General features: G+C 36.3%; 1 protein-coding gene across 1 annotated transcript in view; it reads right to left on the reverse strand.

Annotated features, from left to right (window-relative positions):
* LRP2 (LDL receptor related protein 2) overlaps positions 1–18,485 on the reverse strand; it is a 176,142-nt gene that overhangs the window by 65,632 nt on the left and 92,025 nt on the right. The window contains exons 28-37 of the mRNA XM_063429700.1: positions 14,967–15,151; positions 12,380–12,608; positions 11,161–11,338; positions 10,407–10,535; positions 7,813–7,979; positions 6,510–6,653; positions 5,494–5,600; positions 5,014–5,191; positions 3,375–3,588; positions 1,310–1,543 (exon numbers count right to left, since the gene is read on the reverse strand). Coding sequence (XP_063285770.1) covers positions 1,310–1,543; positions 3,375–3,588; positions 5,014–5,191; positions 5,494–5,600; positions 6,510–6,653; positions 7,813–7,979; positions 10,407–10,535; positions 11,161–11,338; positions 12,380–12,608; positions 14,967–15,151 — 1,765 coding nt within the window. The remainder of the gene's footprint in view (positions 1–1,309; positions 1,544–3,374; positions 3,589–5,013; positions 5,192–5,493; positions 5,601–6,509; positions 6,654–7,812; positions 7,980–10,406; positions 10,536–11,160; positions 11,339–12,379; positions 12,609–14,966; positions 15,152–18,485) is intronic.

Raw genomic sequence — 18,485 nt, forward strand, 5'->3', positions numbered from 1 at the left:
GGGTGGGAGTTAGATCCCTGCAGTCGTTTTCTTGGTGACTTCGCAGCTGCGGGTTATCGGTAAGTGTGAGTCTGCTTCCTCGCAGTGCTCTGAAAGGATCAGTGTACAGGGATTTGTCGCAGGTGCCATGTCTCTCACTTTGAGGGTCCTCTCTTTGTGTGCACGTGAATGTGCTTGAGTGGTAGGTCTCCGGTGTCGGTCTCTGCTTGTGCTGCTGTTTGCATGGGTGTGACGTGGTTCCGGTTTCTCCGCCACCGTTCAGCTTGACCCGGAGTGGGTCTTGGCAGGTACATGTCAGTTTCCACGTGTCCCGTGTCAGTTTGCTGCCAGTGTAGGGCGGGTGCGTCTGTCTTTCCACTGACTTGGGGACTCGGCTTGTGGTATCCGTCATTTTGGCTGCGGCCTCCGAGTTCTGGGGCTCCGTCACAGCCTGGCTGCTGGCGGGCCCAGGGTGGGGACAGGGATCACCCCCACCGTTCCAGAGGGGGGGGCAGACCCCCCTAGCCTTGTGTGCCGCTCATACCACTGGTGGGCAGGATAGCAGGGTAGCGACCGTCCACCTCACTCACCGCCCGAGCGCTCCCCGTCGCGGGAGACGGTGAAGCGCCCCTCCGAGGGACTAAAACTCTGCAGCAAGCCTCTCCTCAGGACCAGGGTGTCTGCTTACACAGGGTTGTCTTTGCCAGTCGTTTAATGGGTATTAAATCTGTTTTTCTTGTTAAAATTGGGCTAAGACGCAGGAGCTGTTCTTTTATGCGACCTGCCAGCATGGTGGTCGGCCCCGCCCCCCCTCAAACATATATTTTAAGTGTCTGAAAGTTAATTTTGCTTGATAAATAGTGCAAATTTAGTGTTGAGGTATTTTGCTGACACTGGAGGACACTACTTTTTTTGACATTTATTACAGAGCATTGCATTATATGGGTCTCACACAATGCTATTTTGAAAATTGTACTAAATAATAAAAATAATAGAAGGGGTAATATACAGGGTGAACCCATAACCTTGAACTGTCTGATATAAAAAGTTCTATAAACATTTTAAATGACGATCCTTGAGCAGTAATATTCATACCTTAAACATATGTGGCTTGTTACAAAAAATAAAAATATATCTATGATACAGCCATAATGACCCAGAATGGCATTTCTACAAATGAAGGGGCAGAGGTGTTTGGGCTGGCAACTAGGGCTGTAATAGTGTAAGAAGAGACACTTTGGAGGTAGGTAAATATTCCTATAAATGAAATTTTGTTGTTGTTGCTGGTTAATATTTAATATATACATTCATGTACATAAAGATGACATACCTCGTCCGGCCACTGGCACCATAGCTTCAGAGTGATCTGAAAGACTGATGCCTTTGATAGCTGACAACATAGCGACAACTATAAAGGAATCATACAACGAGCAGGTTCTGTTATCGGCACTCAAATTGAAGCCAGTAGCACAGGCACATGAAAACTGTCCTCCGGGCTTTGGCAAACAGAACTGCTGGCAAGCATTTGGATTATTGATGCAGCCATTGGAAGAACCAGCAGATGCTAAACAGGAAAGAAAAATAACAAGAATTGCTTAACCCTTCCAAATGCAGTGTTTCATCCTAATTTGCAATAAATGTCATTATCGCTCTAATCATCGGTGTATACAACATCATAAAGGGGTCAAATGAGTAAACGGTGGGTTTTTAGCCAAGCTGCAGTAATGAAAAGTGTATTTTGCTCTAAATGCAACAATCTAATTTGTGCCAATGGCTGTGCAAATTGAAAAAGCTCTGGAAAATATTTTTTTATACTCAGACATTTTCTTTGATTTTGCCCTATAGAACTACAATGTTACATTTTTATCATGCAACGGGTACTGAAATAAATGCGACTAATGGAACTTTAATGTCACACACAAGGCTATTATCTGAAAACGGAGTATTTGAATTGTTTATTGGCTTACTTATTAAGGTGTGTGCGCATTGTGCACTATGTTATCTTTTTAATAATGGATTGGTTTAATGCATTACTGTATTACTTAAACTACTTACATGACATTAACGGAAACAAAAAAAATATATATATATTAATGAAACAAAAAGCATTTTGTTGTTTTAATTAGTTGTTGCCAAAACACAATATAGTGCTTTGGAGACACTGTTATACATTTCCTGTCTTCACCCCTTGTATTATTCCGTTGATATACTCGCCTGTCTAATATGGCTCCATGCCACAGATATTGTCATGGCTCTGTTTGATTTCTCGAGATTAGCTCATTCTTTTTTGATCTTCGTGACATTCTTATGCAGATCTTAAGCATTCTAGAATCACTTTACTGTGCCAGATTTTACTACTTCTACTGGGAGGTTATTCCAGGTACCGGTATATAGTGCTCTAATTACTATGTTTAACATTCACAAATCCAAATCACATGCTTTTGTTCTCGCTATGTTTCTGGTAAGATATGACTTCTGGCAGTCTCCCTGCGAGACGTAGTCTTTCCATAATTATCTGGCTAATGTAAAAGCTACACTGATCTCAAGAGAATAAAAACTACAACTATTTATTTATTCACTAAAGTGTGTGTTGTTGGGAAATCAAAGTGGATTTTACATTTTGTGTCAAAAGAGACAAATTACAAAATTTGCCAAGTCAGCAATCTTTTTGTTTTGGCTGTTTGTGCATAAAATGCATTCCCAATAATGCACATTTTAGTGAATGTATTTTTGCTCGCCCCTGCACTGTCTTCTTTTCATCATTAATAGTGCCAGTTCAAGAATTATTTTCATTGGTACGCTTGTTGTTTGATGATTTAATTGTTAATCAAGCTGATTCGTTCTGCGTGGGCACTTAGACTCTGATGCGTTTTTTGTTTCTTTTAACGCACTCTTGTAGAAATAAAATTTAAAAGACCTAAATTGGCTAACAATTGGCTAACACTAAAATCCAAACATGCATTTAATTGATCAGGTCTATAAAAAACACTTCTACAGCAATCAACAAGTTTAGCCCTTCTACCCATAACTTGATAACATAAGGTCCACTTTACTCTGCATTACAACAAATAAGAAAATCCTCTAACCTTCTCATACCGAGTGAAATAACCGGAAAACATAAAATCTTCCACAAGCCTGAAATCTCTAATCTCTACTTTTGCATTTTAAAGATGCTGATAAAATGCCATTAGTACAGGCATTTAGCCCTTATATTTGTCTATTTTTGTAATACTAGCAGCATGTAACAAAAGTGTTTTTATGCTTCTATTTCATTTGTAGGCATTATCGGAAATATTGTAAGATACGAGGTACCATAGACCAGTTCTAAATTAGGAATCTGCTTAATCAGACAATGTGTGTTTCAGTCCTAAAGGTTTTACAGCAAGAATACTCACGGTCTCTGTAGTGGACACGGAGGCACTTCAGTCCAGGAACGTTGTCTCTCATCACAGCTTTCTTTGCAGGATCGTACTTATCAACTCTTTCAATAACTTCATAATCACGGTCAGTGTAATAAAGGAAGTTTTCATGAACAGCTATTCCCCAGGGGTGGGAGAGATGGTGAACCACGGTGACACGGTTTGTACCGTCAAAATTTCCTCTTTCAATCTAAGGGATCAGTTACACTTTAATTAAGACTTAAAACACCTGATGAGGCAATTATTTTCCTCTCAAAGAAAATGTGCATTTTTTTTTTTGTTAATATAATATATGACCTCACTCTTGGACACAGTGCAAGGGCATTGTAAGTTCACAATATTATAAAAGGAATGAGCTTTCTACAGGTGAACTGTCATGGTCCTGGTTTTTGGCATTTTAAGTTAAAATGGCACTGTCACTTGAAATGTCTTTCTACAGACCATAATAAAACAACACTGCAAATATATTTTCATCTAACCAAGATATAGAATGTTTATCTTGAATCATCCATTGGAAGATCTATCAGTTTTCCAATGTGACAGTGGCCATTTTAGAATTCTATCACATTTCATCCCAAGTTTACATTTTCCACTCCAAAAGCTCATCACTCACATCACTTGCTTCCCCTTCATAGTCATTTTATGGATGCCTTTATCTCAATTTCATACACTCCCATCCAAAAGATCAATTTTACATTAGTTACCATCCATTAATTCACATATAACCCCCCACATTATTATTTCAGATCTCGTTTTCATCTTTACTTTTATTTCATGTTCTCATTCAGAAGAAGAACAAGAAGAATCATGTGATACAATGTTTATCTTTCATGATGTACAGGCAGTAAATCCGATTTGTTGACTTGCTGCCCTTTTCATTCACAGGAATCTAGAACTGAATGTTTGTCTGCAGCCGGCACCATCCTGGTAGCGAATATTGTTGCGCCCAGATCAGAGAATACAAAATACAACTAACGTCATCACATGATGATTCCATAGTTGCCTGGTCTGATGAATTACATAGAATGTGACGGCAGATAAAAGCCAGTCGGCCCATCTAGATTGCCCAATTTTCTAAATACTTCTATTAGTCTCTTATATCTAGGATAGCCTTATGCCCACTTCTCACCACTTCAGCTAGAAGGCTATTCAAATTGCATGGTAGATTGCATTGCAGTTCATGGGAGTAAGACTTGCCCTGGGATGGAATGATATTGTTTGACTTCTAAAGACCTCAAAACTGTGTTTCTATTTATTTCATGTGTTTCTCTTCAGTGTTCCAGATGAAAGTTGGACTTTTGTATTCTCAGCCTAGCTCTGAAAGTGTTACAATAGTGCTAAATAGGAATTCACTTCTAGCAAGTGTTTATCTCTAGACTCAGCCCTATTTATTTGGTGAAATATTTGGAATGGTAAGGTTAGACATCACTGGTCTATGCACAAACATGCCTTTTCATGGTTTGCTTTTTTTTTATACACTACATTCAAAACAGCCATTTCAATTATGACTTTTCATGTTAATGGCAATGAATCAATTTACAGATTACCCATGACTGGGTTGTAAAGAAACGATAAATTAAATTGTTAGTGTAAAAAATCTATAATTAGTGATTACCACTCCAGTTCCGGTAACAGCCCAATAGAGTTTCCGGTCCGTAAAGTCAATCGTGATAAACTCAACGTGTTCCAGATTGTTGGTGAATAAGATAGCTGGATTGCTGCCGTCCATGTCCGCGCTGGCAATCTTTGCAGGTACTCCACGTTCTGTCCCCTGGTCTGTCCAGTACATTTTTCTATGGATTCATTAATAAAAAATAAAAAAATAACAAATAAATTTAAAAAATTAGCTAGATTTATCTTGACAGATAAATGTAGAGAGAAGGTTTAGGGTAGGCATCCAATAATTGAATCAATTATCTGGCTGTTATCTATCTATCTAGTTTATTATTATTCTATGCTAACGTTATTAGTTAAAGTTCTCAATAGAAAAATATAATGAGAAAATGTGGGTTATGCATCAAGAAATTTAATAAAATATTTATCTATTCAGATTTAAATTTAATATACAGTATGCACTGAGAAAAATGAATCGTACCCGTTTGCTGGGTCGACTGCAATGCCGACTGGTCTTCCAGATCCAGTTTGTTTTCCGTCATTTGTAATGAGAGTTTTTCTATATCTAACATCGCTTTTTTTTATAACCTTTAGCAAGAAAATAAAAACAAGCATTTTGATTGTAATTATTAAAAAGTAATTTATCACATTCACTTTCTTTATTATTAAAGGAAACAAAACTCTTAAATCATAATGCGTGATAGCAAAATTATACACTCATATATATTATCTTGATCTGATCAATTACTTTCTCCCAGACAATTATTATTTTTAATATAAAGTTGCATCATACTTGATCCACCAGACAGTGAATAGTGTCAACCAACATTGATTTAAAAGTGAAGATAGGGATCTGAAACGAAGCAGAAGGGGCAAATTGTCCATACAGGAGGCTTTTCCATCTGAAACACCCCATGTTCACCCATGTTGTTAGGATACCAGAAAATAGCAGACTCAACACCACCACCAATTCCTTATAGCAAAATTGCAGTTGGTTAACTAACATATTTATGAGATCAAATAGCAGCAAATAGTGAAAAGTATAACATTATAGGGAACAGTTCTCCTTATATAAATGGGTTTTATGTTGTGCTATTCTCACTAAAGAAGAACCAAAATCACCTACAATTTGAATGTCTTTTACATACACATTACAAGTTTAACCATTTAAGGACACATGACGGAAATATTCCGTCACGATTCCCTTTTATTCCAGAAGTTGTGTCCTTAAGGGGTTAACAAATTACATTACAATCCAGTTCAACCTTGTCATACCTTGGCACACATTGCAGGATAGAAGTAAATACGGATGTTGGATTTTTACATTCATTTCTCTGACCTCACCAAACACATTTGTTAAAACATAGAGGATATGTAAACAGATTATTAAAAATCCTTGGGCATGATGGTGACATTTATGAATCGATGATGACATTCACTGCCTGCATTATGTGTGTGTTTACAGTTGGTAGCCTCATGTTATGCATATGGTTTTACCTCAATGGATTGAGTTGTGGGGTTTGTGTAGTAAAGATTCCCAGTGATCCAGTCAAGCGCCAAACCCATGGGTGACCCTATAATAGCCGCTGGGGCAAACACTGTTCTGTTAGTCCCATCTGACTTGACGCGGTGAATTTCCCCCTGTGAAATTAACAGATGAGAAAAAAATATATACATTAAATACACTTAATAAATATAACGTTTTGACCCTAATACCTATTTTAATGGACTGCGTATGGACTTTGAAGGGGTTGGGTCCATCAGAAATGCTTTGGCAGTGTATAGACTTTGGAGAGAGATGGACCTGAAGAATGTAGTGACCTTGGCATTCTGTGTGTGTGCCGTTTTGTCTATAACGTGTTTGCCTACTTGATGTAAGTAACAGTATTCCGTGTAGCTCAGTAACTGATATTATGCAACTAACCACATCTGCCTTGACCCACACCTACAGGAAATGGAGAGTTAACTTTGTATATGATTAATTTTGCAATTTATTATTAATATATATGGAATTTTATGCTTAGTTGATTATTATTTAATTAATAATTTACTGACAATAAGGGGATTCGGGCAAATTAACATGCAATGTGTTTTTAGGATAGAATAGGTTCCTCTTTTTTAACTACTTCTTGTAAAATGTCTGATTGTGTAAACATAAAAAGTATAAAATACCCAATCACGATCAGTTATTTTTACAATGTTTGTAACTGGCCTATAAATACCACATTTACTAGGAAATGTATAAATGCTGAAGGAGGACTGCCAAGTCTCTGATGAAGGCTGTCTATCGTGCCAAAAAACATGTTAATAGTTGATTTAGGGTCAATGCTATATAGGAAGTGATATAAGCATCACAGAGCCACAACACCAATCAGACAACAATAACAAACCGACAATATGTACAGAACTTCTGATATATGCTCAACAGTATAGCCAAAAGTATTTGCTTTTTTAGAGGAAATGACAAATAGTGGCTTATTGCAGCTTATTGCAGTTTGATTATACATATGTACATTATTTCCCCCTTTTGAGTAACTTTAGCAAGATATAAAGAGGAAAACCTGTGGACCAATGGGTAGTTGTCCACCTGTAAGGCTCTTAGAGCATCATACGAGTTGTAATTCTACATGGGTTAAAAGAGGTAAATGTTGCCCTTCGTCGGTTGTAGGCAGCACTTACTCTCTAGAGCACAAAGTCTCCTGAAAGTAAGTCATACACTCAATCTCTGAGCAGATCTATAGCAGTGAACAAAACAGAGCTAAATGGGAGATTAGGGGAGAAACTATGACATATTACTTACAGGATTTTCAATCCAATAGAGCATTTCTTCAGAATCATCAAAATCGACATCATATCCATTCTGTATACCTGTTATAGGTACCATAGCATTGTTGGTTTTTTCTTCTGGGTTAAGGGATAGCCCATAAATGATGTTATCTTTTATTGCAATCAGGAAAGGCTTGGAATCTAGGAAGAGATTGTTACACGTTTACATTAATAATTGCAAGCTTGCAAACAGGGTTATTAGAACACTCAATGATCCAACACTGCAGAATTACTTGTCACTGTATCCAGATATCATACCCCCCTTCACTATCAAAATTGTGTATATATGTTTTTTGTTTATATTGCAGAGCAATAACACACGGTAAATGTAGTCCTTCCTTTATTTCCACCAAAATAGAGATGGAGTCCATTTCCGTAGGTTGTGAGCCATTGATTTTATGTATGAATAATACAATCAATAAAAAAAATAACATATCGACATTTTTATATATTGGAAAACAAATAGCAATTTGTTCCTTATAAAAGAAAATAATTCATAAACACATTGTTGAGAAATGACAAATATCCTCACTAATTTGCTAATCTTTCCCAAGTAGTAAAAAAATTTAAAGTTATTACGTTAAGTATAAAAAAAAAATAAAAAAATTATATATATATATATATATATATATATATATATATATATATATATATATATATAAAATGTAAAAGTTAACTTTCTCCGAGACTATCAGAGCAGCCAATAATGTGAGCCGTGGGAAACTATCAAGAAATGATTACCTGGCTTCTAATTAATATATGTATAGATATTTTTTTCCTTAAACACTACAATTTCAGATCTCAGGAGTTCTATATTACCGTGTTGAAATTAGAACAATGGACGAAGAATGGGCACTCCTAAATGTAATCTTTCTGCTGAAAGTTTGAGCTGGTCAAAAAAAATAACACTGTCAACAAGGATTAAGATCATAATAAGTCTCAGATGAATGGGCAAAGGTCTATTTTTCAATCATTAGCAATAATTAAAATCTTTCACAGTGAAATTAACTAGCTATATGATCGCTATGGCAACAGAGGTGACGTGACACAGCTTTCATCTGCTCCAAAAAATGTAGATATTTAGCAGTTGACTTTAATAGCATTTTCTATGTTCAAAAAAGGAAAAAAAATGCAAAAAAATTGGGTCTCATTCATTCTTTTTTTAAAATGCATTATATGCATTATGCATTATGCTTTAGAAATATGCAGGAAAAAATATTACATTAAAAATAATAATTAAAAAATATAGCACATAGCGCTCATATATTTGCTGCAAAACCCCAAGATGTGCAGCTTCTGCAGGAAGTTCTTATCAAACCAGGAAGTGACTCACATTGATAAGTCAATACAGAATGCCGCACTTTTCAAATAGTTAAAACTATTATTTCTCTTGAAATAAATAAATAAACTAAATAAAACATTTAAATAAATAAACTAAATAAAACAATAAAACGCCACTAAATAAAACATTTAAAATAACATAAACCTTGTGTAGGGCTTTTTGTTTTCATGAGACGCTTTGTATTCTATTAAATTTATATAAAAAATATGGAGAATGACATTATCCAGTTCAGACGAGGCAAAGCCAGGGCACAAATTGCAAATCAGCATGATTTTGTTAATTGTCTGTGTGATTTTTCTTTGCTGATTTCCAGGTGAAGAGGACAGAACTTAGAACAATGACTGACAGGGAGTTAAGATGGAGGCACCCAATGGCAGGATAAAGAGGTTTGGATTTCTATAATGTAATTTTTTTCACAATCCACAAATTCATATTTGTCCAATGTAGAGATAAGTAAACAATATTAAAAATCCTGGAAACAGACAGTTCTCATTTAATAAAAACGGCTCTAAAATGGCAAAATAAAAATGTTTTATGTATATAGCAAAGTATAGATAGAGAAGCTTGATTTAACTTTTCTGGTCCTTCCTTAACAAAGGAGCCAGCAAGCTGTTTGCTGGAAGATGAACAGTCAGTGTCAGTCATGGAAGACAAAAGTATTTTTTTGAAAAACTAACTTTGAGTAAAAAAAAATGCTAGTTATTTAATTTTTATAGCAAGCTTCCATCTTTATAGCTGTGTATTGAAATATAATATCATTATATGGCTATAATGATTAATGCATTCATAAAAAATAAATAAAATCTTTTTTGAACAATAGAAAATTGATGGAAAATTATAATACAATCTTTATCTTAAGAGAACATTATGATTTAGTAATTATGCAAAAAGCATGTTTAGGAAAACAGAGGGGTTTGTGCTTGGGATTAAATGGCCTATCTCCCGGTTCAGAAAAAGCTGTCAACAGGTAATGTAATGATAAAGTAATGATGCAAAAACCTACAGTACACAGTTTGGGTGCATGAAACTCCTCAATCCACCATTCCTTGGATCAGATGTGACCCTTTGTATTAATTATCCCTAGTCATTATTAATAGGTCAGTCCATTCCACCAATCAGGATCATCACAGTCTGATCTATACGGTCTGATCTTTTTCAATAAACCAATACAATGAGAAAACCAAAATTGTGTATTAAAAAAAATATATAATATTTTTCTTATTCACCTCTTTGGCAGTTCATCAAATCAGAACTCAATGTCCATCCGGAAGGGCATGCGCAGGAATAAAACTTTGGCCCACTTGGTGAGAGCAAACACAAGTGTGTGCAAGGATTTGATGCACATGGATTGACACCTAAAACCAAAAAAGTGCATTAAGTATAAATGTGAAATAAAAAATATCAATGAAAAAAAGAGTACACACTCTTCACACATAAAGTATTTCAGCAATTAAAGTGCTCCAGGAGTCCAGAATGTCCTTCTAAAGATAAACTACTAGAGCATTAATTGTATGCAGATTATTTGCCCTATTGGTTACTAGGGAGAAATATCAAGCTTAATAGTCAATAAAAAGATCTAGATTTGAAGTGCAGCTGGGTTGATGCTCTTCATGATTCCTTACACTGTCACCAGCATGCGAAGGTCTCTTTGATGTTTGTCAGCAACCCACAATTTGCTAGCAATCACGTCTCTGTCACTTTTCTGTCAAACTAGGGACCGATATGATACATATCTCGTAACTAAAGCAAAGAATCATGGAAAATGCAGGTTCATTCGAATATATTTGCATCAAATCCCCTGTATGTGCCTATTCAGTAAATAAACATGACTTTGTATCAAATGTGTATACTTAAATGGCTCATTTATTTCACTGATAAAAGTAGTGTTTATGCAACTGCACAACATTGCATAAAATAAGGATTAGAAAATAATAGAAAGTAAATTAACTAAAACGTTGCATTATACATATCCATGTATACCTCCAGGCTGTTTAACTGGATGGACGGCTGAAATTCCCATTGGTTGGTTAATGTTATAGATCATCACAGTTTGGTTCCCGCCATGCCATTTATTTGCACGAATTACCCGATGTGTGTATCGATCACTCCAATATATGTAGTCTTCAAAAATGGCAATTGCATGCGGATGTTGAAGGACCTATTATGAAACAAAAATACCAGTTTAAATGTCACTTTTGTGTCATCACATGTTCTAGACATTTTGAACTCTTTTTATTTTCTTTCTCCCACTATATCTTTATTTTCTTTATTATATTTGCTAAGCTTGGGCTTATCCCAAGAGGAGTAATGGTGTTATTAAAGGGTTTTATTGAGGTAAGATGATTTTAGAGACACCTGGGACTTGAAGGTTTTACTTGTCTGAATGACTAATGTCAAGGCTAGGATATGAGGGCATTGTTTAAAGCATAGGAAATTTAGAACTGTGTTTTTTTTTGGTTTTTTTTATCAGTTTAGCAGATTGGAGAAAATTGACTTCAATATCTGCTCCTCTACTACCTAGCTGAAGATCAGAGAAGAAGCTCACCTATTTTAGTCCAGTGTAGTGATGGTTAAGTAGAGAAGTCATATATAAAGGGGACATGTTGATTTGTTTAACATTTGTCTTTATTTAACAATTTAAATACTGTGTTTATGGGAATCCCTGGATCTTTAATTGGTGGGCTATAAGAGGCATTACCTAATTCTTTATTGGTAGATAAATGGGGAACTTAGTGTATCCCCTAACTGGTGGGTAACAGGAAAATAGTAAACACCTGACCCTTTACTGGAGGGTTACAGGAGACTGTGCTCATTTGGGGTTTTTTTTTTGAAGAAGAAATTTCACTTCTGAGACTCCAAAAGGATATTTTAGCCACTAACGTCTCTGCCCAGCTGATTGAAAAAAACAGGCATATACTGCATCCCTTATTTTTCTTCGTATTTCTGAGTGTCCTGATGGTCTTAAACAAACATAGGAATGTTTCACATGACACTAACATTTCACAGATGATAAAAAGGAAGATCATTCTAAACATGGAATGGACAAGTGAAGCAATTCTGGTAGTATTTGCAGATTTGTAATGGTGTACAGGTGCCACACTTCTCGAGATCCTATTAAAGAGCAAACAATGCGTTGGTGACACAGAAGATTCTGTTGGTGAAACAATTTCTAGTTTATTAAGACCCTGAAGTATCTCACCAAGTCACTGGCCATCGCTTGCCTTCTATTATTTCCATCATAGTCACAATAATCAATATAATCCAGGTAGGCATCGGCAAAATAGAGACGCTTGCTGGGATAGTCAATGGTAAGGCCATTTGGCCAGTAGATCTTTTCTGAAACGATTACTGTTCTCAATGTTCCATCCATACCAGCTCTTTCAATGCGAGGGTTTCTACCCCAATCCGTCCAAAACATCAAACGGGCACTTAAAAAATAAGTAATATTAACAGTCTTACAGAAATTACAAAATGTCATTAATTGCTACATATTGATAACTTTTTGCAACAGTTGAGAAACAGTAAGCAGTGCACTGCTTACTCTCCGATTTGGCACTAACACTAAGGAACATTTCTTTATAGTTTATATTAAATGCTTTGCAGGATATATTAGAGTAGTGAAGGGAAATTAAATAATCGCGTGTGTTTCATTTTTATGACATTATGTTTACTATGACTACTGTAATGGGTCAAATGTTTGTCCTTCTACCCATAAATGCTGTTGGGGTAATTTCCTAAAATCAAAGCAAAATATGCAGCAACAGAAAGGCGAAAAAGAACAAGCAAGGAAGACTGTCCTTAGAATTTTGTTGAGTGCTAGTCAATGGAGACATTTGAGGGCTTCTCAGTAACGATGGTCAAAAATAAAATTAAAGGGACACTCTTAAACAGCCGATGCTGTTTATTGCAGAGGTCATGGCATAATGATGATTTGGATGCAATCCCTCGGGTTCTGTCAAACTGTTTTTCAGTGGCTTTATAAAACACAAGGATCTTTTTTCCCCCAAAGCATACTCCCCCTACTGCAGCAATAATGAAATGCTTATCTTCATTATATGTCCATATATGGCCAGCAATAATAGTCTACTGGGATAAGCCACTTATAGAGCTCACAGCCAGTCATTGCTGACCAAGTATGGACAGATAGTGAGGAAATTAAATGATATTTAGTGTCAGCATGGGGTGGACTTTTGGTACCAGGGGAGCCCTGTTTTTTTTAAAACCACACAAAAATTATTAGACAAAGACCTGCTAAAGAAACTGCACGTAAAGACTCCTTCCACCATACAGATTATACTAAACTGTAGTTATGGTATTCAGAGTGTCCAGTTTTAAGCAGAGTAAGTTAATCAGGGCAATTATACAAAAATATTCTCTAGGAAATTATTACAAGTAATATGGTTACCAGATACAAAGTGGTAGCTCCTTGTAATGAGTTCTATCATAGCACGTCTGAAGGGTGACATGACGGTTTAATAAAACAGAGAGAACTACAGGGTTACTTACTAAAGTAAGAATTCAAAGTGAATATGAAACTGGAAGCCAAATTAGATGAATTATTCTCCAAGTCAATACGGTTTTCATTTTGGCTATTTTGGCTTTAAAGTTAGCCAGTCATGACAAATATAAGTTAGCAGTTTTCTCATCATCTGTCTTGACTTATGTTATACAACTAAGTGTTTTTTTGTTTTCTTAATACTATTAAAAGCTCATATTTTAATTTATTTCCATCACCCCTTTATCCTCTTAAGGGCCTCAATCATGTTTAATGGGTGTTAAACTTGCTCTAAGACACACCTCTCCTGCATATTCCTGTTTGGGAAGTACAGACTTGCTTACCATAACAGGTCAAAAGTGCCCAACACTTTGTGTTGGCTTTACTTAAATAAAATATGTTCTCTCTCTCCATTCTCAGATTGCCTGCCTGCTGTTGCAATGAACCATTCTGGATCTTTCTCTCTCATACAGAGTCTGCCTCTCCTCCCTACTTCCTCTTGTAGGCATTACTTTCCCTTCGGCCTGTGGTTCCCAAACCAGTCCTTAAGTACCCCCTAACATTCCAGGATTTAGGGATTACCCAGTTGTGTCTAAGGTGTTTTAAGAAAAAGAAAACACTTTAGACATAACAGGGTAATCCCTAAATCCTGGACTGGTAGGGTGTACTTAAGGACTGAGTTGGGAATCCCTGATTTAGGCTGAAGTCAAGCAGGAGAGACACCCAAAGGAGGGTTTCCCTGATAACAGACATGCAGATCACAGAACAACTGATTAAGAGGAGAAAATGGGCCAATCTTAACCTCTGATTTTAAAGAAATATAGACATGTGCTAGCACAATGTAGTGATAGTATTTGATTCTCTATCATTAATTTTTTTGAATTGTATTTGTCAAGACATGTACCTTGAAACTTGAAATTCACTTTGAATTCTCACTTTACAATATAGTCCTGCTAGAGTTGAATTCCGAAGGTGAGGACAAGTTGTAGGAAGACCGTTGGCTTGCATTTACTAATCATTCATTAACCAAAATTGGATACTTTTACATTAAAACATTCTGATCAAATACCTACTTGCAAAAGTCAGATTACATTGTTTTTTATTGTATGTATTAGGGCTGATGTGCATTATAGTCATGAAGTAGTGGTGGTTTGAGCGCATTTGTATTCTTGCATAATGCAATTGTAATCTAATATAAGTGTCACACTGGACATACTCAACGCCTTTTCTTTCACTCATGTGCAACCATTAACATGCACCATCAATATGTAAAATGATACATGTATCTTACTCTGTTCGGGGATCCAGTACTAGTCCTCTTGGATTGCTCACATTTGCACTAATCAGCACAGTCCGATGGGTCCCATCAAGCTTAGAAACCTCAATTGTTTCCAAAATATGATCAGTCCAATAAAGATTTCTTCCCACCCAATCTACAGCAATGCTTTCTGTTACAGTCACACCACTGTCAAATATCTGTATGAAAACAAGATAATAAATTATTGCACTCAGTTATCAAAGCATTACACTAGTTTTAAAAGTGGTTAGTGAACTCAGTTCTACTAAGCCGAAACAAGCACCAAATGTCTATTTTATATTCTATAGCACTAAAGAATAATGGTTTCCAAATCTATTTTTCAAGTCTCAATTATCCATCTTTTGGGTCTCGGTTTCACATTGTTAGATTAGCTTTTTAAATTATTTAATATTTTTGGAAAAAACTTTTTAAGTGATTTAATATTATGAATTTTTTTATATTTAAAATTTTGTTATAACAATGATATTTTTTTTTAAATTGTAATATTTTGAAAAAAATATTTAAAAAATTTATCTGAAAATGTTAAATCATTTGAAAAGCTTATCCATCACTATTACATATAGGCCCTAATTAGTTTAAAAAATTGTGTTTAATGAATACATTTGTAAGAGTCCTGAATTAAGTATTTACAGATTCTGTGTAGAAAATCGCTACTATAGGGAATTAAGGGGACACAGTAGGCACCCAGACCACTTCAGCTAATTGAAGTGGTCTGGGTGCTGTGTCCCTTTTTCACCTAGTGCTGCAATGTTAAACACTGCAGTTCTAGAGAATGTTTACATTGCAGCTCTAAGTCTGTCCTCAGTGACTGTCTAACAGACAGCCACTAAGGGCGCTTCCGGGATCCAAAAGGACCTTTGGTCCGTTATCTCCTCACGCTCTGCAAGAGGACCTCAAGCATATACCTTTCCTACAAGGAGCTCTAATGCGCGTGCGGCCATTGCCGCGCGTGCACATTAGGTCTCCCCACCGGCTGACGTTTTTGTGGGGGGAGGAGCATGGACGGAGCGTGACCCATCCCCGAGGGACATCAGCGCTGAATTCAGGTAAGTGGCTGAAGGGATTTTTACCCCTTCCGTCCTGCGGGAGGGGGCACGCAAGGGAGGGGAGAACCTAGTAAACCTATAGTGGCAGGAGAACGGCTTTGTTTTCCTGGCACTATCGGATCCTTTTAAGTTAAGGTACACTATAGGCACCAGAACCACTACAGTCTAATGTGGAGAGTATAGGGGAAATAACTTGAAGCCTCAGCAGTGTAAACTGCCTTTTTTGAGAAAATTTAGTTTTTACGGCTACATAATAGAGATGTGCACATTTTTAAAAATACATTGTTTTATTTCAATGAATTTTCATATATCATGTCCGAAATTCAAATAATACCAATTCAGACTCAACCACATGGTATAAATAAAGCAAAGGGAGTAATCTGCTAAACTGCTGAAAGATCAAAATTAAGAAAATCCCTTTATCATTCAGCTGTTTAGTAGATAAATCCCTAATTTCAATGGTTACATGGTATTAAATATTTAAGGATACCAAATTAGGGCGTTATCTATTAAACATCTGAAAGGGCAAAATTGTCTTAATTTTGCTCTTTCAGTTGTTTAGTAGATAACTATTCTAACTATCCTATCCTTATCAAACCTAATGTATCCAAAAACGATCCGATAATTTTTATTTTTATTTTGTTTTTCGTCAAAAAAATTTGGATTGGAAATTTTGATGCTTCTGATTCGGATGAAATTTGATTCCGAACTAAATGAACTGCATATGTCTATTGCAGGGGTTCCCAACCCAGTCCTCAAGTACCCCCTACCAGTCCAGAATTTAGGGATTACCCTGTTGTGTATCAAGTGTGTTTTTTTTCTTTTTCGAAAAACACATTAGACATAACTGGGTAATCCCTAAATCCTAAATTGTTAGGGGATACTTGAGGACTGGGTTGGGATTCGGAACAACTGGTCTATTGCATAGCACCACCTCTACCCGTCGTCACTGAGACAGCCACTAGAGGGGCTTTCTAAATGAGGGACTTTCTGAATCTAAACTGAGATTATAACACTAAAATGTTATACGTTTGTTTTCCTAATTCTTTATGGTCCTTTGAAAGCAGAACTAAAATGACTGAGATATTTGCATAACCCAATAGATAACTAAAGATTTTTTTAATTTGTATTTATTTTTACCTCTATAGTTTTAAAAGTAGTTGCAATTTGTATTTTCATAGCATGCCAGACATGTAAATAACAATAAAGGGAAACTAGACTAAAAAATACCCCCCCCCCAAAAAAACAACAATATGCAAACCTTAAAGGTTTCCCTGGGCGCACTGTTTAGTGGGTTTGCCTACAGGTATAAATTTGTTATTGCACAAACCCCTGAACATGAGCTGTATAGTGTATCCCCAGAACACTTCCATTCATCAAACAGTATGAGTGGAAGTGTCTTGGCAGACCATGCTCAGCCCAAACTGGACAAAAAGCTTGACAAACCAGACAGTTATTTGAGAAAGTAACAAAGCTACCGTGTTGGCTGATTGACAGCATACAGATATGGAGCTACACGCTGACAAGAAATTTAAAATATCTCAGAACTGGCAGGATTTCAAGATGAAAACCAGCAGAGACCAGGTCAGTTCACTATAACCACTTCAGCAAGCTTAGAGTGACCCTTTAGCCCTACAGTCCCGTACAGAGCGTTGATACTGTGTATATGGCACTTTTGAAAGAATGCCCAAGCTCACATATATCACATATTATACAACATCGAGTGTGCTGGAGCATTCCAGGAGCATCATGAACTATAATGTTATAAATAGAGGTAAGTACATTGTTTACTTACCTCCACAGCACTATTCAGCTCAGTAAATGCTTCAGCAGCCCTAACTGGGTTGAGGTGACAATTATTTGTCACTTCTAGAGTAAGAGAGTTCCGCTTTAAAGACATACTAAAGGCACTAAAACATCTTTTATTTAATGAAGCAGGTTTAGTGTATAGATTAGGGATAGGCAATCTTCAGCACTCCAGATGTTGTGGACTACACCCCGCATAATGCTCTTAAACCCATAATGCTGGCAAAGCATCATGGGAGGTGTAGTCCAAACATCTGGAGTGCCAAAGTTTGCCTATGCCTGGTATAGATCATGCCCCCTACAGTCTCACTCCTCAAATTGTTGCCAGTTTGGAGTTCAGTCACTTTTTGTTACTGTTTATGCTGCCCTGGTCACACCTCCACTGCCTGTACCTGACACAGCCTACATGAAAAAAATGGTTTCATTTTCAGTAAGATGTTAACTTGTTTTAGAAGTTCTTATCTCCTGCTCTGTAAATTGAACTTTAATCACAAATGAAAGGCTTCTGTAGGGTTAAATGAAACAACGTGCAATAAAGGAAGTTTAAACCTTAGACCTCTCGTTACAGGGAGTGTTTAGGAAGGCTGTGTAAGACACATGCAGGGAGGTGTGACTAGGGCTGTATAAACAAAGAGATTTT

This window comes from Pelobates fuscus, chromosome 8 (assembly GCF_036172605.1).
Source record: "Pelobates fuscus isolate aPelFus1 chromosome 8, aPelFus1.pri, whole genome shotgun sequence".
Taxonomy (NCBI): domain Eukaryota; kingdom Metazoa; phylum Chordata; class Amphibia; order Anura; family Pelobatidae; genus Pelobates; species Pelobates fuscus.